Here is an 18,197-nt window from a genome sequence, read left to right as displayed (position 1 = left end):
ATGATGTATATCATAAAGTATACATACCACTTTAAATGGCTGTGTAACAGTCACTGTTTCCCATTTCTCTGTTGTCCAGTTTAGTTTATAGTGGACAACTTCTGACTTTTATTGTCCTATGTAACAGTCAGGTGAATATCTTTGAATGAGAATCATTGTTCATTGTTAACGATTCTAAACACTTCCATGGGGTATCCCTGAAAGAGGAATTACTGGGATAAACTGTATGAACTTCTTTGAATTGTTAGTATATATTACTAAGTAACTTCTAAAAAGGTGTTCCTCTCTCATAGCAGCATACAAGAGTATCTGTTTGCTCTGCAGCCTCAACCTTTGCGTGTGGGGGGGATGGGGGTGTACAGGGTCACTTGGTAACTTGAGGCTAATTATCTAGTGAGTGCATATCGATGCTGTTTTCTTTCTACTGAATCCAAGAGACAACAGGCATAAATACTGGGGGCAGGTGGGAGGATTCTCCAATATGCCAGCGGTTCTCATTTGTCCAGGGTCTTAAATAAATTTCTGAGGCATCAGTTGAGCTTGTGCTGGGTTAATATCAGGGTGTGAAACTGTTTTTCATTGATAATGATAAAGCCCCATAATTCATATATCAGTAACTGAAAATGAGCATTGTTGAATTTTGATACTAAAGTAACTTTCAGAGAACCAGAACTTAGAGATGCCACTGATGACTTTACGGAACAGGAACTCCAGTATTCTCAAATGCCTCGCTGTTGAATTTGTAAGTGTTTTGTGTCACAAAGGTTTTACTTGAGTGGGAATCAGTGCTTTCCGTTTATAACAGCCACATGTTTTAAGAGATTATCATCTTTGTAAAATTTCGTAGCTACAATATAGTAGCTGTTCTAATGAGTAATCCACAGATGATTATGCCTAGAAATGACTATTTTGTGCCAAGTAGAGGCACTTGTAGTTTTCTTCTAGTGACTTACAGCACTGTACCTATTTCCACTCCTGGTTGTATTTTATATTGTATCAGTTTGGAGAAAAAGCTTGTACTTTTCTTCATAGCTGAACATTAATTGGCAGTTTCAGAAGGCACATGCTAGTGGCTGTCTCTCACAAAGTGTGGCACCTGGCTTTGTCGGCAGTGGAGTAGCATCTTGCACTGAGCAAATATGTGACGTCAGTACTGTTAAAATTTGAACTTCAGCTATTCTTGACCAAAAAAAATACTGTCGCATGTCTTACTAAAACTGATCATATTCAATTTGCAACAATGAATTCGTATCACTCTTAAACTATCATTTTGATATTTAGAATATCATCTTATACTTAAAACATAATGTGATAAAAGTTTATTGCATTTCAATGGTATTTCCCCACCTGGAACCTAAAATCTAGAGATTAATTGATTGTTTTGGAAAATAAAACAGTTCTTATTTACAAAATGATTTGTCTTTGTGCGATATTTCAAATATATGTGTATATTACATATTTTCTTTTTGCATCTTAGGTCCTTCGAGAAAAACTCTATTTACAGCTCTTAATGTGGGTGAGTGACCACTTTAAATATGGATGGAGAAAAATAATCTTTTTGAAAAGTCATGTTATTATTACAAGTATTTAAATTGGTTTACAGTATTTTTAACTAGCATGCTGATAAATAGAATTTCAGGTTTGAGGTATAAACATAGCTGTTTATGATGGGCCAGTGTAGCCTTAAAATGTGGTGAGCAGGTTTGGCCATCTAATGCTTAAAAGGGCATTTTATTAATGACAGGTAATTCTGTTTTTTTAAAGAAAATGATTTTGTTAATGTGGTCTAAATGGAAAATATAGTTTTCCTAAGATAAATGCTATTTTTAAATTGCATAGTCTTTAATTGCTAAGCAGTCTCAAGATCTGGTTTTAGCACCTTTTAACAGTTCAGTGGCCTGTGCTTTTTTATTCTTTTTTATGCTTTTTTGGAACATACTCACATCTCTCCCTAAGACAGCCTGCAGCCTCAAACATCTGAACCACAAACTGAGAATCAAAAACTTTGTCTTTCTAGAGGCAATAAAAGATTGCACAAATATTTAATATGTTCACTACAATTCCTATACTTCATATATAGCTGATCAGGTCCCAGGGCACTTGCTGCATTCTCTTCTTTTGTAGACAGTGGTAATACAGTTACGTGGTTTCTAAATCCATTGCTAATAGAACAGCAAATCAGAAGAAAGGAAGGTACAGGCATATCTCGTTTACTGTGCTTTGCAGATGTTGTGTTTTTAATAAATTGAAGGTTTGTGGCAACCCTGCAATAAGCAAATCTATTGGTGTCATTTTCCAACAGCATATACTCACTTTGTGTCTGTGTGACATTTGGTAATTCTTGGAGTATTTCATACTTTTTCGTTATTACCATATAGGTTAGGGTGATCTATTATCAGTGATCTTTGTTTTTACTATTGTTTTGGGTGCAGCATACAGTGAACTTCATCAGCAAATGTTGTGTGTTCTGACTGTTCCCCCATCTCTCAAGTCTTCCTATTCCCCAAGACTCAGCTATATTGACATTAGGCCGATTAATAACCCTGCAGTGGCCTCTAAGTGTTCAAGTGAAAGCAAGAGTTGCATGTCTCTTACTTTAAACCAAAAGCTAGAAATGATGAAGCTTAGTGAGAAAGGCATGTTGAAAGCCAAGACAGACCGAAAGCTAGGCCCCTTGCACCAGTTAGTCAAGTTAGGAATGCCAGGTTCTTGAAGGAAATTCAAAGTGCTATTCTAGTGAACACACGAATGATAAGAAAGCAAAACAGCCTTACTGCCGCTGATGCGGAGGAAGTGTGAGTGGCCTGGATAGAAGATCAAACCAGCCACAACGTTCCCTTAAGCCAAAGCCGTTCAGAGAAAGGCCCTAAGTCTCTTTAAGTCTGTGAAGACAGAGACAGCTGAGGAAGCTGCAGAAGAAAAGTTTGAAGCTGGCAAAATTGGTTCATGAAGTTTAAGGAAAGAAGCCAGAGGCATAACATAAAAGTAAAAGGTAAAGCAGCAAGTTATCCAGAAGCTGTAGCTAAGATAATTGAGGAGGGCGGCTGCACTAAACAACTGGTCCTGAATGCAGAGGAAACAGCCCTCTGTTGGAAGAGATGCCAGCTCAGACTTTCCTAGCCAGAGAAGTGTGGTTGGTGCCTGGCCTCAAAGCTTGAAAGGACAGGCTGACTCTTGGTTTAACCTTTAACCAGTTGTTTTAAAGAAATTCCACTATCTGAGAAGACAGTGAAGAAGAACAGAAAGAGAATGAACTTTTAAGGCGTAGAATATGGGTTTAAATCTCTGCCCTGCCATTTTCTATTTGTGTCCTGACCTTGGGCTGTTTATTAAGTGTCTCCAAGTCTCCAATTTCTCATTTGGAAGTTTAGGAATATCTGAAGAGTAATTCCCAGGATGAGAATAACTTTGACATTATAGAGTTGTTGTGTTGTAAAAGGTGTTCAAATAATAGCTACTTCTGCTGCTAGGGATAAGGATGATAATCCTTTATGTTGTTTTTATAATGCTGGTGGCATATTTATCCAGGAAGTTGAATTCTCTTAAATCCTGAAAGCAAGCAGGGAAGACCACTAAAAGTCAAGAACCATCACCAGGGGGTCTAGCTGTTATGATTTATTTAAAGGTTATGATGCTACAAGATTCTAGTCGAGATTGCCTCTAAATAAAACTTGGCTCGCTGTTGATAAGGAAGATGTCACACATACCACAGCGTACTATTATTACCTTGGTTCTAAGGCACATTAAAGTTGTTTGGGATACCAAAGGCATCGGAGTTGTGTTTATCCAGTTCCCAGATTGTTTTTCGCAAGATCATCACTCTCAGGTGCCATGGTGTCTGCTTGGAAAGTGTAAAATGCGTTGCTCCTTCTGTACCAATTTGGTAAAGGTGGCACGGGAAAGTAGGGTGGCTTTATCTGTCTCCTCTCTTCCAAGCGTTGGGAAGCGGCCCTGGTGAGGGAGGTGATGCCACCAGCGTTTCCTCCGGCGAGAGGAGAGATGAGGGTCTCTCATTGTTGCTTTTCCTCATCCTCAAAAAGCAGCCGCTGCTGTGACATGGGATAAATTTAGTGTTTCAAATTGGTAGGGGTGGGGGGGGGATTGGGGTCATTTAGTAAATCTGGTTGGGACACTGGCTACCTATTTAGAAGGAGCCAGATCGCTTTCTCAAGCACCACATGCAAATGTGTTGCAAATAAATTAGTTTTAAATACAAAAATTAAAATAATTAAAGCACTAAGAATATAGACTTAAAGAGAGAAGGTCTTTCTAGGAGCGCAGGTGTAAGAGATTGATAATTAAGGCAGCAAAAGCTTTCAGCTTCCCCTTTGTCAGAAACGTTGTAAATGGTATTTATAAGCAAAGGACAGACTAGGACAACAGCTTACTCCTTCTAGAGCTCTTTGAAATCAGCAGGATAAAGACAACTCCACGACAGAAGTTAAATGGACATGAAACCCCAGAAACCTACAGATTAAATGCAAACCCTATCCAAAGCCCAATGTCATTTTTTATAGAAATAGAAAAAATCCTAAAATTTGTATGGAACCACAAAAGACCCCGAATAGCCAAAACAATCTTGAGAAAGCACAAAACTGGAAGCATCACAATTACTTATTTCAAAATATATTACAAAGCTACAGTAAACAAACAGTATGATACTGGCACAGAGATAGACATACAGATCAATGGAATAAAATAGCCCAGAAATAATCCTGTGCACATACAGTCAGCTAACCTTTGACAGGGGTGCCAAGAATTCCCCATAAGGAAAGGATAGTCTCTTCACAAATGGTCCTGGGACAACAAAATATCCACATGCAAAAGAATGAAATTGGACCCTTAACTCACACCATACACAAAAATCAACTCAAGATGGATTAAAGACTTAAACAGAAGACCTGAAACTATAAACCTTTTAGGAGAAAACATGGAGGAAAAGTTCATGACATTGTTCTTGGTGATGATTTCTTGGTGTGACACTAAAAGCGGAGGCAACAAAAGCAAAAATAGACAAGTAGGAGCACATCAAGCTTAAAATCTCCTGCAGAGAAAAGGAAACAATAACATGAAAAGACAATGTACAGAATGTGAGAAAATATTTGCAAATTATACATCTGATAAGGATTGAAATCAGGATCTTGAGGTGATATTTGCACTCTCAAATCTGTTGCAACCTTGTCCATGATAGCTGGGATGTGGGAACAACCTAAATGCCCATGAATAGATGGAGGGACACAGAAAATCTGGTATATGCATAGGATGGAATATTACTCAGCGTTATAAAAGAATGAGAGCCTGCCATGTGCAACAACATGGGTGGGCCTGGAGGACATTGTGCTAAGTGAAATAAGTCAGTCACAGGACAAATGTGGAATGATGCCACTTACACGAGGTATCTCAAATAGTCAAAATCCCAGAATCAGAGAGTAGAGTAGTGGTTGCGGGGAATAGAGCGATGGGTGTCAGGAAATGGGACGTTGTTGTTCAGTGAAAGATGAAAAAGTTGGAAAGATGTATTGTCCAATGTTGTGCCTATAGTTAACAATTAGGTAGTGTTCAGGTAAGATTTTGTTGAGAGGGTTAAGGGTTCTTAACACAATAAAAAAAAAAAGACTAAACACAAAAGAAAAGTAAGTGTGAAGGTAGAAAAAAAAGAAACATGATATGGAGGACTAAGAAACACATGAAACAAAATTACCAAATACTAACTAAAATAACGTACTATCAGTTCTTGCCTAATTTTTAATGGTAGCACCTGGTGTTGGAGAGTAATGAGCAGGTGCTCGTCCATAGTGCTGATTGATCATAAATTACAACAGCAGTGGCATGTAGCGAAGGGCTTCTACCTGGGAGCTCCATTTGTCAGAATTGATTCTAGGAAAATCATCAATTTACTTTTTTATTATTGCTTTTGAGAATTGTCTAAAATGGGGGGAAATTAGAAACAACCTGCATGTCTCACAGATATTTAAATTATCTTTATTGAACATTTTAATGACATTTTTGAAGTCATTAAAATAATACAGAAGGTTATTTAATCCCACGGAAAGATAAATGTGAAATTTTTAAGTTTAAAAACTAGTTTCAAAGCAGTATGATGTACAAGTAATTTAAATTTTTAAAAATTATTCTACAATGAACATGTGGGGGTTGTTTTTTAAAAAAAATATTGTGCATGAATTAAAACCACTGCTGCTTTCAAATTAAGGTTTTTGGGTTTTTTTTTTTTTTTTTTTTTGGTAGACCAAAGAAATAAAAGGCATTGTCACTGTTCTTGAAGAGTTTATAATCTTATGGGTGGAGGTTGAATCTTTTTTTTCCTAATTGTTCTGTGTGAATTTTTTGATAATTATATCTTCCTACTAAGGAAGAGGACATTGTGGAAAAATTGGGCCTTGAGTTGCATGTTCTACAATTGGAATAGAGAATTGAACTTATTACATTAAAAATTATGAAGAATAAAATGAAAATGTTGCAATTAATGTTGGGTTAGGGAAGACAAAGAGATGAATGTTAAGATTACTATTCTGTATTGGGCTAAGGAAGGTTGGTTGGATAGAGATGTTTGACTCTCTGAAACAAACCAGTTGGTTTAAATTTTAATCTTCCTGATTCTTTATGATCATAACAACAAACAGGTCAGTTGTAGTTTGAATGCCTTTCCCAGCATCTAAACACCCCCCACAACACATGTTCTCATGTCTAGAATCATGACATCATTGTTTTCTAAATCACTGATTTGGAAAAAAAAAAAAAAAAACAACCCAGACATTTCTACACAGACTACAATAGAATTCTGTTGTTTGAATATACTGTGATGTTACAGTATACTGACCTGCCAAACACCTGTTGTCATGTTTTGTTGTTGAAGCCTTAATCTAGACCTTCTACAGTCTTTTAATTGTTTTTTTGTCTGTGTCATTAATGGAAATTCAGCATATTTTGTAGGCTTTCTAAAACTATTCTACATTTAAACTTCTTTAAAAGTTTTCCCCCACCCCCGGGTTTATTATCTTTGTTTAAAAAAAAATAGGAAAATTGGGCTGGGTACAGTGGCTCACACCTGTAATCCTAGCACTCTGGGAGCCCAAGGTGGGAGGATTGGTTGAGGCCAGGAGTTCAAGACCAGCTTGAGCAAGAGTGAGACCCTGTCTCTACTAAAAATAGAAAAAATTAGCCAGGCATGGTGGCACATGCCTGTAGTCCCAGCTACTTGGGAGGCTGAGGCAGGAGGATCACTTGAGCCCAGGAGTTCAAGGCTGCAGTGATCTATGACACCACTGCAGTCTAGCCTGGGTGACAGAGCAAGAACCTGTCTCAACAAAAAAAGAAAAAGGAAAATGCAGAAATATATAATGAAGAAAATTAAGAATCATGCCTGCTCCACCTCTCAGAGCATTGCTGACATTTTGGTATATTTGCTTCAGTATTCTTTATCCTTTTTGTTTAAAGTTGAGATCCTACATTGCATAAAATTTTAAATCATGTTTTTTTCCCCACGTGACATCCCAATACAGGCTTTGCTGTACTTCATAAAGTCTCATCTTCTGCCTAAATTTTATACCTGTAAACTGTTTCATCTTAGGCACCAAAATGTCCTTAATTTCTCTCCCTACTGTCCTTGGTGATCCTTATCTTCTCTTAAATCAAATTAAGACTTGAAAAACACTGAGACTTTTTTGTATTTAGGTATTTCTCCCATATTTAGTATAATTTCTGAAAACACAGGGTACAAGTGATAGAAGCTGATCCCGTAGAGAAATTTTTTGAACCAGTGTTTAATCTTTGCTCCTCCAAGGAGCATATATAAGAATAGTTTCAACCTTAAAATGCTCGCTTATTCAGTTATGTGAGTGAATTTATTAAAAAAAAAAAAGTAAAGTGTATAAAAGAGTACCTGGAACAGTAGATTGTAAGCGTTCACTATTTTAATGGCTTGGCAAACCAGCTGCTTTGCTTCGGCACACTTGTGCCAGGTGGCCACCAGGGGGCAGACTATGTTTGGGAAGGAATTGAAACCCAACCTGGGCAGTGTGTCCAAGCACACCTTCCTAAAACCAACAAGAACTACTATCGACTTTTCCTTCTAACTGGTACTATTTCTCTTTATTCCTGAAGCTTCTTGTTCTGCTGTTAGAAAAAGATAATTAGCAACATTTATTTTTAATATATGTGGTGTAGCTTAATATAATTCAATTAAGAATGTTAATGATTTGATTAATTGGTGACTAGATTGCTACCTTCTTTAGGCAGTCTTGGCTAAAGGATTTTCCTTTCACAAGGATAATTTAGAGTTTATTGCTACTTAGCTAACACCAAACAACAACAAACAAAAACTCTCCTATATGGAGTTGTGGCATGTCTATTTTTAATAATACCAATATTTGACTCTGTTCTTCTATTTGTGGTTTTAATGTTGATTGGGTATCTTGGGTTTTACAAGGTTTTGAGGGTGGAGAAAGGTCTTGGCATGTTTTTAGTATTTAGAATCTGATGGAGAAAGCTGTTTTGTTTTTGTTTTTTTAAATAATAAACTGTGATAATGTAAAAAGGCAACACTTAAATGTAGCTTTTCTTGACATTCCTTGATTATTTGTGCTTCAGTTGCCGTGGCGCAATATATTTAGAAATATATTTAGAAGATTGGTTGTTTGTGCACGAACAGGTTGTATCACTTGGCAGGTTATGGGTCCGTCTCTCTTGTTGGCAGCCTCTGAAATGGCAGGTTGGGGGCTTGAGTGACTCTTACCCTGTCTTTCTCCTTTCTTCTTGTATCCTAAATGCTCTATAGAATTTCTAAAAAAAATAGCTGCTTCCTGCCCATTTTGGTATCATTTAATAGGGCTATTTATGGTTAACGATTTCTGTATTTATTTCTGAATTCTGGAACTTCTGGATCTCTTATGTCTCATCTGGTAGAGAAATTGCATGAACCTTTTATTGACTATTTGTGGGGTCCTCAGCACATGAGAAAGTTGCACTGTAACATTTTGACAATCTGTTATTAATGTATTAGAGCAGACATTTTGTTAAAGATTGTAGTTGGGAACATTTGTTGCCTTGAAGTCTTTTTTTTTTAAACTTCATTCAAGGTATCAGGTTTACATGTAGGTTTACATGAGAAACATCTGATGGAAAAATGCTCACGTTATTAACGTGGATATAATTAAAAAGTTTAAAATCAGGCCACAGTTGAATGGAATCTTAATTTTTCTTTCTAATCACTAAATTAACATCGGGCACTCAAAGTAGTTAATTTTCCTTAATGATCTTACACGTCTTACAGGCTCTGTGACATTATTGGTTGGTATGTAACCCCCCCGCCCCCCCGAGACCACCCACTCTCCCTCCCTTCCCCCTCTCTGATGAGAACCATAACATAAGCATGCACGGTGTGATGTAATTCAGAGGCTGCTCACTTCTGGGTTTGCTAAGAGGAGATTTTATTCGGAGGAAGAGCATTGTTTTGGCAACATCTGGGAGTGGGAACGGAAGCCAGAAACACTTGGATAGCTGTGGGTTGTTTTTTCTTTCCTTTCCCCTTTTGCACGTCTGTTGGTGGAATGACATTTGCTCTGTGGAGCATGTTTCCTCTTGCTGTGTTTCTTGGCCCTGGAGAGTCCTGAGTTTAAAAAGACAGTATGTGATGGTCGATGGAGGCTGCCTCTTCCGTGAAATCTTGCCACCTGCTCTGAAGACATGTTGTTGTCTCCCAAATTCTCCTTATCCACCATTCACGTACGGCTGACTGCCAAGGGGCTGCTTCGGAATCTTCGACTGCCTTCGGGGTTTAGGAAAAGCACTGTTATTTTCCATACAGGTTTGTCTTGTACAGATCTCTGTTCAGTGTTGCACGGGGTGGGGGGTGGGGATGGGGACATCTGGATTAACTTGCAGATGTTTATCAGAGATTTTTCTAAGGGGACAGATAATTGGGGAAAGGGAAGTAAAGCACTCTCTAATGAGAGAACTAAGCCTCATTTGTAAAAGTAAGCGGTTTTCCCTTGCGTTTCAAGCACTTGGGTGCGTGATACTTTAATGTGTGCACGCAGTGTGTTCTGTTGTGTTTATGGGATTGTCGCCTGGGTGCTCCCTGGCTCTCCTCTCTGTCACTAACCAAATCTGTGAAAATCAACGCCTGTCAAGTTACACTTTACTTCACTTGATTTTGGAGATAGGACTCGGGTAAATTAAGAAAAATATTTCTCTTTCCCTTACAGAAGGAGATGAGAGGGTCTCTCTGGTTTTTCATGATGTGTTGTCTCACTGAGGTTTTCACAGGTTATTTTAATAAGGCTTCTCTAGTCTAAACACTTCTGTAGTAAAACATCCTAATGGTTGTGGAGAGGTAGTAAGTGGATCACGAACTTAGCTTTCCTAATCTTCATAGGAAAAATGTTTGAAATTACAAAATACTTCCCCTCGTGCTTATCTATTTTCTGTGCTTTCTATTTTCTGTGCCCAAGGGGGAACTAGATTGAGGATACATTTCAGGTGTGTGCACACCTGCCTGCCCCCTGGTAGGGGATTGGGTCGACTCACATTGCTACTACCTCTTGTTCGGGATGATATTTACAACTGTGGTCAATTGAGTTGATTTTATTCTATGAAATATGTAACTGGGTTGCTGTCAGTTGTTTCCAGCTGGTTGGTACTAACTGTTGTAGGATTGTTTAATGAGAATGTGGATAGATTTTTTTTTTTTCTGTTTCGTGTGCACGTCAGCCCTTACGTGTATTGTTTTTCACTTGGCTCTGCTCTGTCCCTGGTGATTTTCTTTTTATTTTTTCCCCAGCTGACTGTTTTTAGTTTTCCCAGAGGCATCTGCCTTCTCCATGGGAGAGTTGTCAGTCTCTCCAGCACCTCTTTCTCATGTTTCATAATCGCCCTTGACCTGCCTCTTGAGTTTGCGAGCCCCACAGCTGCAGGTACAACAACAGTGTCCCTTCCTCTCCCAGCCCAGGTGCCACTGTAATTCTTCCAACCTGAAAAAATAAAAAGGTAGGGGGAAAAAAAGCAACACGAGAGTATCCTATATTTGCAATAATTTGTGGGATCTAAAGTGGCTCCAAATAGCTTTTGATTTTAGCTATTGTTTTAAATGATGTAATCCATGCTCCAAATTAAAAATCAAACAGTCTAAAAGGTGGTACGACCCTAAGCAAGCCCCTTTCTCAGCCGGGCTCCCTGCCTTCTCCCTGGAGGCTGCCGCTCCCTCGGGTGCTTGAGGATCCTTCCTGTAATTTTCTAACCGTGTGTAAACCTGTGTTGGTCTTTTATAGCCTTTTTTCGTTATCCAGAAATGAAAGCATGCTATATATTCTCCCACACCTTACTTTTAAAAGTGAATGTATCTTCGATTTTCACGTTAATGTGTGTTTATCTACTGCAATTTAAAAAAACAGTCTTGTAACATTCCATCGTTGGGTGAGGCACGGTTTATTTAACCAGTCCTCTAGTAGTGGACATTTTAGTTGGTGTGTAGTGTTTTTGTGAAGCCCATAGCTTTCCAGGACAGCTTAAGCAAAAGACAGCAAGGCTTTTATGACCAGAGTTTAGTTAATAGTGATGTTTTAGGTACTTTTTATTTTCTGAATTTATGTTAAAATATTTTTAAAAATTTGATTGCAGTCATAGTTTTGGGGGCTGGAGTACACAGAGAGGTGATCTAGTCTACCTTATTTTACACCAGGAAGGCTGAGGCCCAGAGAAGTGAATTAATTAGCTTGCCCAAGTAAGTGGCAGTGACGGAATTAAAACCTAGGACCTGTATTTAGAATCTTTGGCCTGAGAATTTGGGGTTGTGAATTTTGCTGTCATTCTGTTAGACCCGGAGAATCGTAGCGATAAAGAATTTGGTGTGTGGGAAGCATTTTAAAATCATATCATAAAGCATTTAATTCTACTTTCCCCAAAAGGAATCTTTTGTGAGCTTATCCATATTGCATAGTTTTAAGTTCTGAGAAATCTTCCAGTAAAATGAATATTGAAGCCATTTCAGTAACTCTTACCTAGTGGACTGTAAGTAGTCACTTGTGTCTGTATTCCTCACAAAGGACCCTGGTGTTGGTTGCCTGGGTGGCAGTGGTGGTGACTGGATTCCAGGAGACGTGGGTCACAGCCTTGGTTCTGCTGGTAACTAAGCGAATGACCTTGTGCACCTAACCTCACAGAGCTACAAAATAAAGATATTGGATGAGATGATTTCCAAGTTCCGCTTAACTTTAAGTTCTGTGAATTTTCTAGCTATACGTTAAAAAACCTTGGATGCATTACTCTTCCGGGAAAGTCATCTGTTCTCTCCTGTTCCTTACCTCCTACATTCCGTTAATACTTCTGACTTACCTATTTCTCTTCATGACACCTTGTTTTTCTCTCATCTGGTCATCAAACCTCCGTCACCTTGGAATCACCATCCGTCCTCATTTGTCCCCAACCAATTGATTGCAAGCATCTAAGACTCGATCCTTTGAAGTCTTTGTTTTGAGCCATTGCTACTGCCCTAGTTCCAGCATTATTAGGTCGAAGCATTTGAAATTGCTCTTCTTAGAAGTAAAAAGTGGCCAAAAACTGACAGTTTTGTATAATCCAACCTAAGATTTTGACTGGGCACTCTGAAGAGTTTGATATTCCGGCTGTGCCATCTCTGGCCTTTCCCTGCTTCTAAACTGTCCTTCACATTACAGATGAACTCACTCATTTGACAAAGAAGTGTCAGTTAGACAGGGACTGTGTGCCTGGCGCCATTCTAGGTGCTGAAATTACAGCCCAGACTGTCCCACGTGGCCCCTGCCTTCGCACAGCCCACGACTTAAGGAGACAGACATGGACCATCGAGTCTGCAAAAGACACAAGAGTTTAGTTAACAGTGATGTTTTAGGTACATTTTATTTTCGGAATTTCTATTAAAATATCTTTAAACATTTGATTGTAGTCATAATTTTTTTAAGCTAGAATGCACATAGAGGTGATCTAGTCTACCTTATTTTACACCAGGAAGTCTAAGGCCCAGGGCACACAGTGAGGGGTAGGGGTGGGACTAGGCCCTGTATTTAAGACTAGGCGTCCCGGCAGCTCCTAGCAAGTGGAGGTAGCTTTGTCCACGTCTTCCAGGAGAAGTGCCTTTTAAGTTGGATCCTGAGGGCATGTAGAATTAGCCAAGAAACAAAAAGTGTTCCAGACAGAGAAAACAACATGTGAAAGCCTGGAGGTGAGGGAAAAGATGGTTCCTCAAGGAAACAAAAGAATTGTAATATTTTTGAACATGTTAATAGAATGTGGTGCGAGGGAGGGGCTGGCAATGATAGGGACCCAGGCAGAATAAGCCCTTTTGTTGAACCCACGTGCAGGGTGCTGTGCGCTTTGCTGTATTGTTATCGGGTGGCGCCCATTGACAAAGTGCACTGTCAAGTTCCGCATGTCATTTCCTCTGTAAATAGCAGGGGTGAGAAGAGAAAGAGTGAATTTGTCAGTTCTGCTTGATGTTGCAGGATGCCAGGCATGGATGAAGATGTCAGGATCAGGGAGGAATCATCTAAGAAGTCCAGAAATCACTTCACTGACTTCCCAAAGTATTAAGCTCAGTCTGTTTCAGATTTTTACCTGACCGTGTTAGTTCCAATTTTATAATGAGCCACTGGAGGGGAAGAAAAGACTTTTCTAAGAAATATTCCTTGCCATTTAGATTTTAGTTTTTCTATGAAGCTGGAGATACTTGTATTAATTATCATGATGAATGACGAATATGATTTGTTGTTCTTGACTCAAGTGAAGGCAACTTGCTGCACCGAGAAGTAGAATTCTTTCTGCTGAGCTCATGAGATGAAAAGCAAAAAGAAGGGCTGTGTGTACATATGTATTGAGGAAAAGCAGAAGTGGTATTAAGAATAAAACATTTCTATGAAAGCAGCACTAAAGAGAACTAGTTGACTACTAGTTCAGTGAGAGTCAGGCAGAATGTGGATAAATTGTTTAATTAGAATGAAATTCATCCAATTATGTTCTTGTATTTGGTATTCACTTTTGAGACTGTCAAGTGGGACTGTTTCTAGCTGCAGGGAACAGACAGCTTACCTAAGAAGTAGTTTGGTTCAACTAAGGAGAGGCAGCTGTGGTGTTCCGTGGCTCAGCAAGGTCAGGGTCAACAGCTCTGCTATGGTCTTAGCCCTTTTCCCGGGCCTGTTGCCACATGAACTCGCAATGGCTGCTCCAGGAAGGAAGAAAAGGAGAGAGGAAGGGGTGGTGCCAAACTACTTAAGCTTACAGCTTATTGACTAAATCTCTGTCACATGGTGTCTCTACCTGCAAGGGAGGCTGGGAAATGGAGTGTCTGACCTCTCTCTTGTCTCATCTCTGAATCTTGTTACAGTATCTACCACAGAGAAGGCAAGAGAGTTGCTTCTCAGAAGCTGACATACATTAGCCACTTATAAATGAGGGGAGTATATAATTTAACAAGTTGAATCTTGCAAGAAGCCTTGCTGTTTTTTGTCTATTATGTGTGAATTTTGGGATGGGAGATTAATGATTGCCTATTTGTAATTATTTCAATTGAAATTTTAAGTTTTGTTGTTTTGGACATAAGTCTTAATATTGGATTTTTGATCTCTTGAATTAATTTTCAGTTACAAAATACATTGAGAAAAAATGTTCTGAACTTGAGATGTCGCCTTTATATATTTTTATTAGTAGTGCATTTCTGAATGGATTGCACTGTTAAGGTGACAGTAAATAAACTTTAGTTTGTCTTGTGTTTCTCTCACACTATGAAATATAGCAGTCAATGAAGCCAAGTTTAGAAAGCTTCCATAAAAAAACATATATGTTTCATTTGGGGTTTTTTTGTTGTTGTTGTTGAGACTGTCTTGCCCTGTCACTCTGGCTGGAGTGCAGTGGCACGATCATAACTCACTGCAGCCTCCAACTCCTGGGCTCAAGTGATCCTTCCCCCTCAGCCTCCCGAGTAGCTGGGAGTACAGGCGCATGCCACCACGGCTGGCTTATATTAGAATTTGCGTGTAAAAAGATAAGATTCAGTCATTTGTAGAATACAGAAGAAATCAAAAGGATGAAGAGCAAAAATAACAGATGAGAGATGTATCTTTCCACTCCCTTTTTGTTATTTTACGGTGAATCCAGAGTCGTCTCTTTGGCTTCCTTGCAAGCCGTCTTGAAGATTTTGCTGGCCTCTTGCCACACCGATGAGCATATACTAAGAGCTGCTGTCACGAGTGTTATTACGTTGAGAACGTTTTGTCACAGATTGACTGTGCGCTTCTGTGTCTATAGTTCTCACTCTAGCTTTGCTATGACATGAATCTGTCCTTTCTTAGTTATGGCATCCCATTGAAGAAGGTTGTGAGGGGTTAAATGACTTTTCATGCATACTACATACTGTTTTGATAAGTGTTTAGAAGTTCAGTGTTGAAGGACATAGCCAGCACATCCTAATCTGACCGGTTTCAGATAGCTAGAGTTTTACTGCACTAAATTGTGTTTTAAGGTGGCATCTACTTTCACAGAAAAGTGAAAAGTAAAGCAGCAATTACGGTTTGGAGTTGGATTCAGAGTGGGAAGTACAGCAGTGTTTTTCATCAGAAGACCTGGGGGAGTACGGCAAGCTATATATAGTAAATACTTAAATACTTAACTAGGACAATTGAAATATTCTGGTTGCGTTTCAGTCAGCAGAGAATAACTATGAATAAAATATAATGATACCTTTTATTAGCTCTAAAGCATGTTTCAGAGCTATAAATAATATTATATTAATAGTGTATCACACATTACTTGTTTCCTTAGATTAAAAGACAACAGATTGGATTTTAAATATATCTAATATTGAATGTCATTTTTCTGTATTTGTCTTAGGTGATACTTTGGGTTATCTTAGCACATGAGGGTCCTTTTTATAAAAACCAGCAGTTATATAGCTCTGGGAAAAAATAGAGCTAAAAAATAGAGACTAATTGAGCTTTCTTTTGGGTGGGAGATTTGCCTTTTTCCTGTTGCTCTGATGACTCGAGTTCTAGGCACTTCTCTCAAGTTGCTTTTCCTTAACTGGTTAACACTTTGAAAATGAGGTTCTCTTTTTATTGTGTATAGATATTCCTAATGTTTAATATTTTAGTGGGATATCTTAATTTTTGTTTCTGTTGTAAGATAGTTTATTGTCTTTAATACACAATAATGAGATTTTTTTTAACCCAGTTTAGTGCATTTTGGGGATTTTTTCCCCCCACTCAGGTTGCTTGTCTGCTTGGTTCAGCCATGCTGCTTTACTGGGGGCCCTGTTAACAAAAAAAGTGATTGCAAGAATTGCAGTGAGGGGACCCGCAGGGCACAGCCTCCTTGGCACAGCAGGGATGGCACCTGAGCTGGTGAGGTCAGGATACAAAAAACACAGAAGAGACAGCATTTGAAATTATAAAATAATAAATGCACTGGAGGTAGTAACTTCAAAGAGAAGGATCCTGAGATTTTTTTTCTTTTTGTTTTGGGATCAGTGCCTAGTGGTGACAATACTATTCCTGGTGCTGAATTCTTCCATGTGTTAAATTTAAAGGGACACTTTGTTGGTGCATGTTGTCATTACTGAAATTTTTTTCAAAGCTGCTGACATAAGCAGGCTTTGTAATGCTGAACAGTCTTTTAGACACCTGATAAAATTGGGAAGTGAAAATGATCATTAAGACAAAAACAAAAAATGAAGATCTATATGAAGGCTAGTGTTTAATATTTTTGGAAGAGAAATTATAATTTATATAATAAGAGAGGGGAAAAACCAGTATTAGTGGCTGCTATCTTGTAAAACAGCACTTTGTTAACGTCAGTGGGAACTTGTTGGATATATTAAATCTTATCCTTTTCCCTGTGCTCTGAGAAAAGACCTATCTAATTTGTTTATATGTAGTGTGAACAACAACACAAGATTGCTTGTTTCCTAGTTTAAGTTAAAACAAAAATTCAGATTTTTAACTTTAAAATTCACATTCTTAATGAAATTTTTGTTTTTTACATGATTAGAATGAAAATGTCTTCATATCTTCGGAATATTTAACACTAATCTCAAATTCTGTTACTTGCAGATTTTTGTTGTTGTTGTGTCTCATTTTTATGGCATGCTTTTCTTAGGCCTGAAACAATCGGTACAGTTAACATATTGAGATGGACTTTTGGGTTGTTTAGAAGTCCATCTAACTGAGGGAGGCAATACCTTCTTAAAAGTCCTTCTGAATGTGTGAATTCTTACTTATTCTTTGTAGTTGGTAGTCTGTTCTGGATACATGAGAGCATGAAAAGTCAGCGTTTTTTTCCTGCTGGCTGTGTGGAAAATATTTAAGGTCAAATTTGGACGTTATTTCAGGAAAAATTTTGTAAGCATGATTAACCCCAGACAGGAATTTTTATATGAATATGCTTCTATTCTCTAACCTGCTTTTAAAATGAAAAAAGTAGTAGTAAACCCTTTTACATATAATACAAGCCATTGCAACACATTCTATCAATGTTGTAATGTAAAATTTTCAATGCCAAGGTGTCTGAAAGTCCCTTCTCCCCAGCAAGAATTGGCTTGAGTCATTGTAAAAGTTTGAACACTGTGTGCTTTGCTGAGCTTAAAATGTTCCATATACAGTAAGTGCCATATCTCCCTCGACATAGAAAAATACTTATGTGCCTCCTAAATTATGATTACTATTCTTTTAGAGTAAACACATAATGAAGGGAACACTAGAAAACTTGATACAAACTTAAAGTAATCATTGATGACATGCATAAGAGCTTTTGGAAATATTTGAGTAAGGCAGAGATTCAGAGACCCCTCACCAGCCCCTGAGTTCATTATCTACGTTTTATTAACTTTACAGACATTACTTTTTAATGCACTATGTAGTGGAAAGTACATACCACCTGGTGGCTGTCACCGTTATCCAGATAGGTGGATATCTGAGAGTTGAACAGGAAGAGATTAACACTGGGGAAACATGAGTCAACAGGGATCTTTGGTGTCTTCGTGCATCTCTGAGCAATGCCATCCTCTCGTGTGATGCCTCTCCCACCGCCCCCTCAAGGCACCAAGGCAGGTCCACCCACACTACAGCAATGCCATCGTGGTAGATTTTGATAAATATTTGATGAGTAGGTCAATGAGTGCACAAAAAGCTAGGCAACATTAGTTACTGAATTCTGTGTTT

The 18,197-nt window shown here is 38.3% G+C and overlaps 1 protein-coding gene and 1 long non-coding RNA gene across 5 annotated transcripts in view; one reads left to right on the top strand and one right to left on the bottom strand.

Moving 5' to 3' along the window:
- The window catches only part of MTUS1 (microtubule associated scaffold protein 1), a 117,379-nt gene that overhangs the window by 64,706 nt on the left and 34,476 nt on the right, over positions 1-18,197 (top strand). For 2 of the 4 annotated variants that reach the window (XM_045535536.1, XM_045535534.1), the window contains one exon: positions 1,478-1,516. The exons of 1 other annotated variant lie outside the window; for it this stretch is intronic. In XM_045535536.1, the coding sequence (XP_045391492.1) occupies positions 1,478-1,516 (39 nt within the window). Of the gene's footprint in view, positions 1-1,477; positions 1,517-9,338; positions 9,824-18,197 lie in introns of those variants that run through there. One more of the 4 variants, XM_045535538.1, reaches the window with a different exon arrangement.
- On the bottom strand, positions 9,441-12,507 carry LOC123626519. The gene is made up of 3 exons (XR_006730889.1): positions 12,349-12,507; positions 12,015-12,178; positions 9,441-9,784 (listed from the first exon to the last, which is right to left on the bottom strand). It is a non-coding gene; the product is annotated as an uncharacterized LOC123626519 (long non-coding RNA).

This window comes from Lemur catta, chromosome 22, assembly GCF_020740605.2.
Source record: "Lemur catta isolate mLemCat1 chromosome 22, mLemCat1.pri, whole genome shotgun sequence".
NCBI classification, from domain to species: domain Eukaryota; kingdom Metazoa; phylum Chordata; class Mammalia; order Primates; family Lemuridae; genus Lemur; species Lemur catta.
This window is presented reverse-complemented; position numbering and strand designations above follow the sequence as displayed.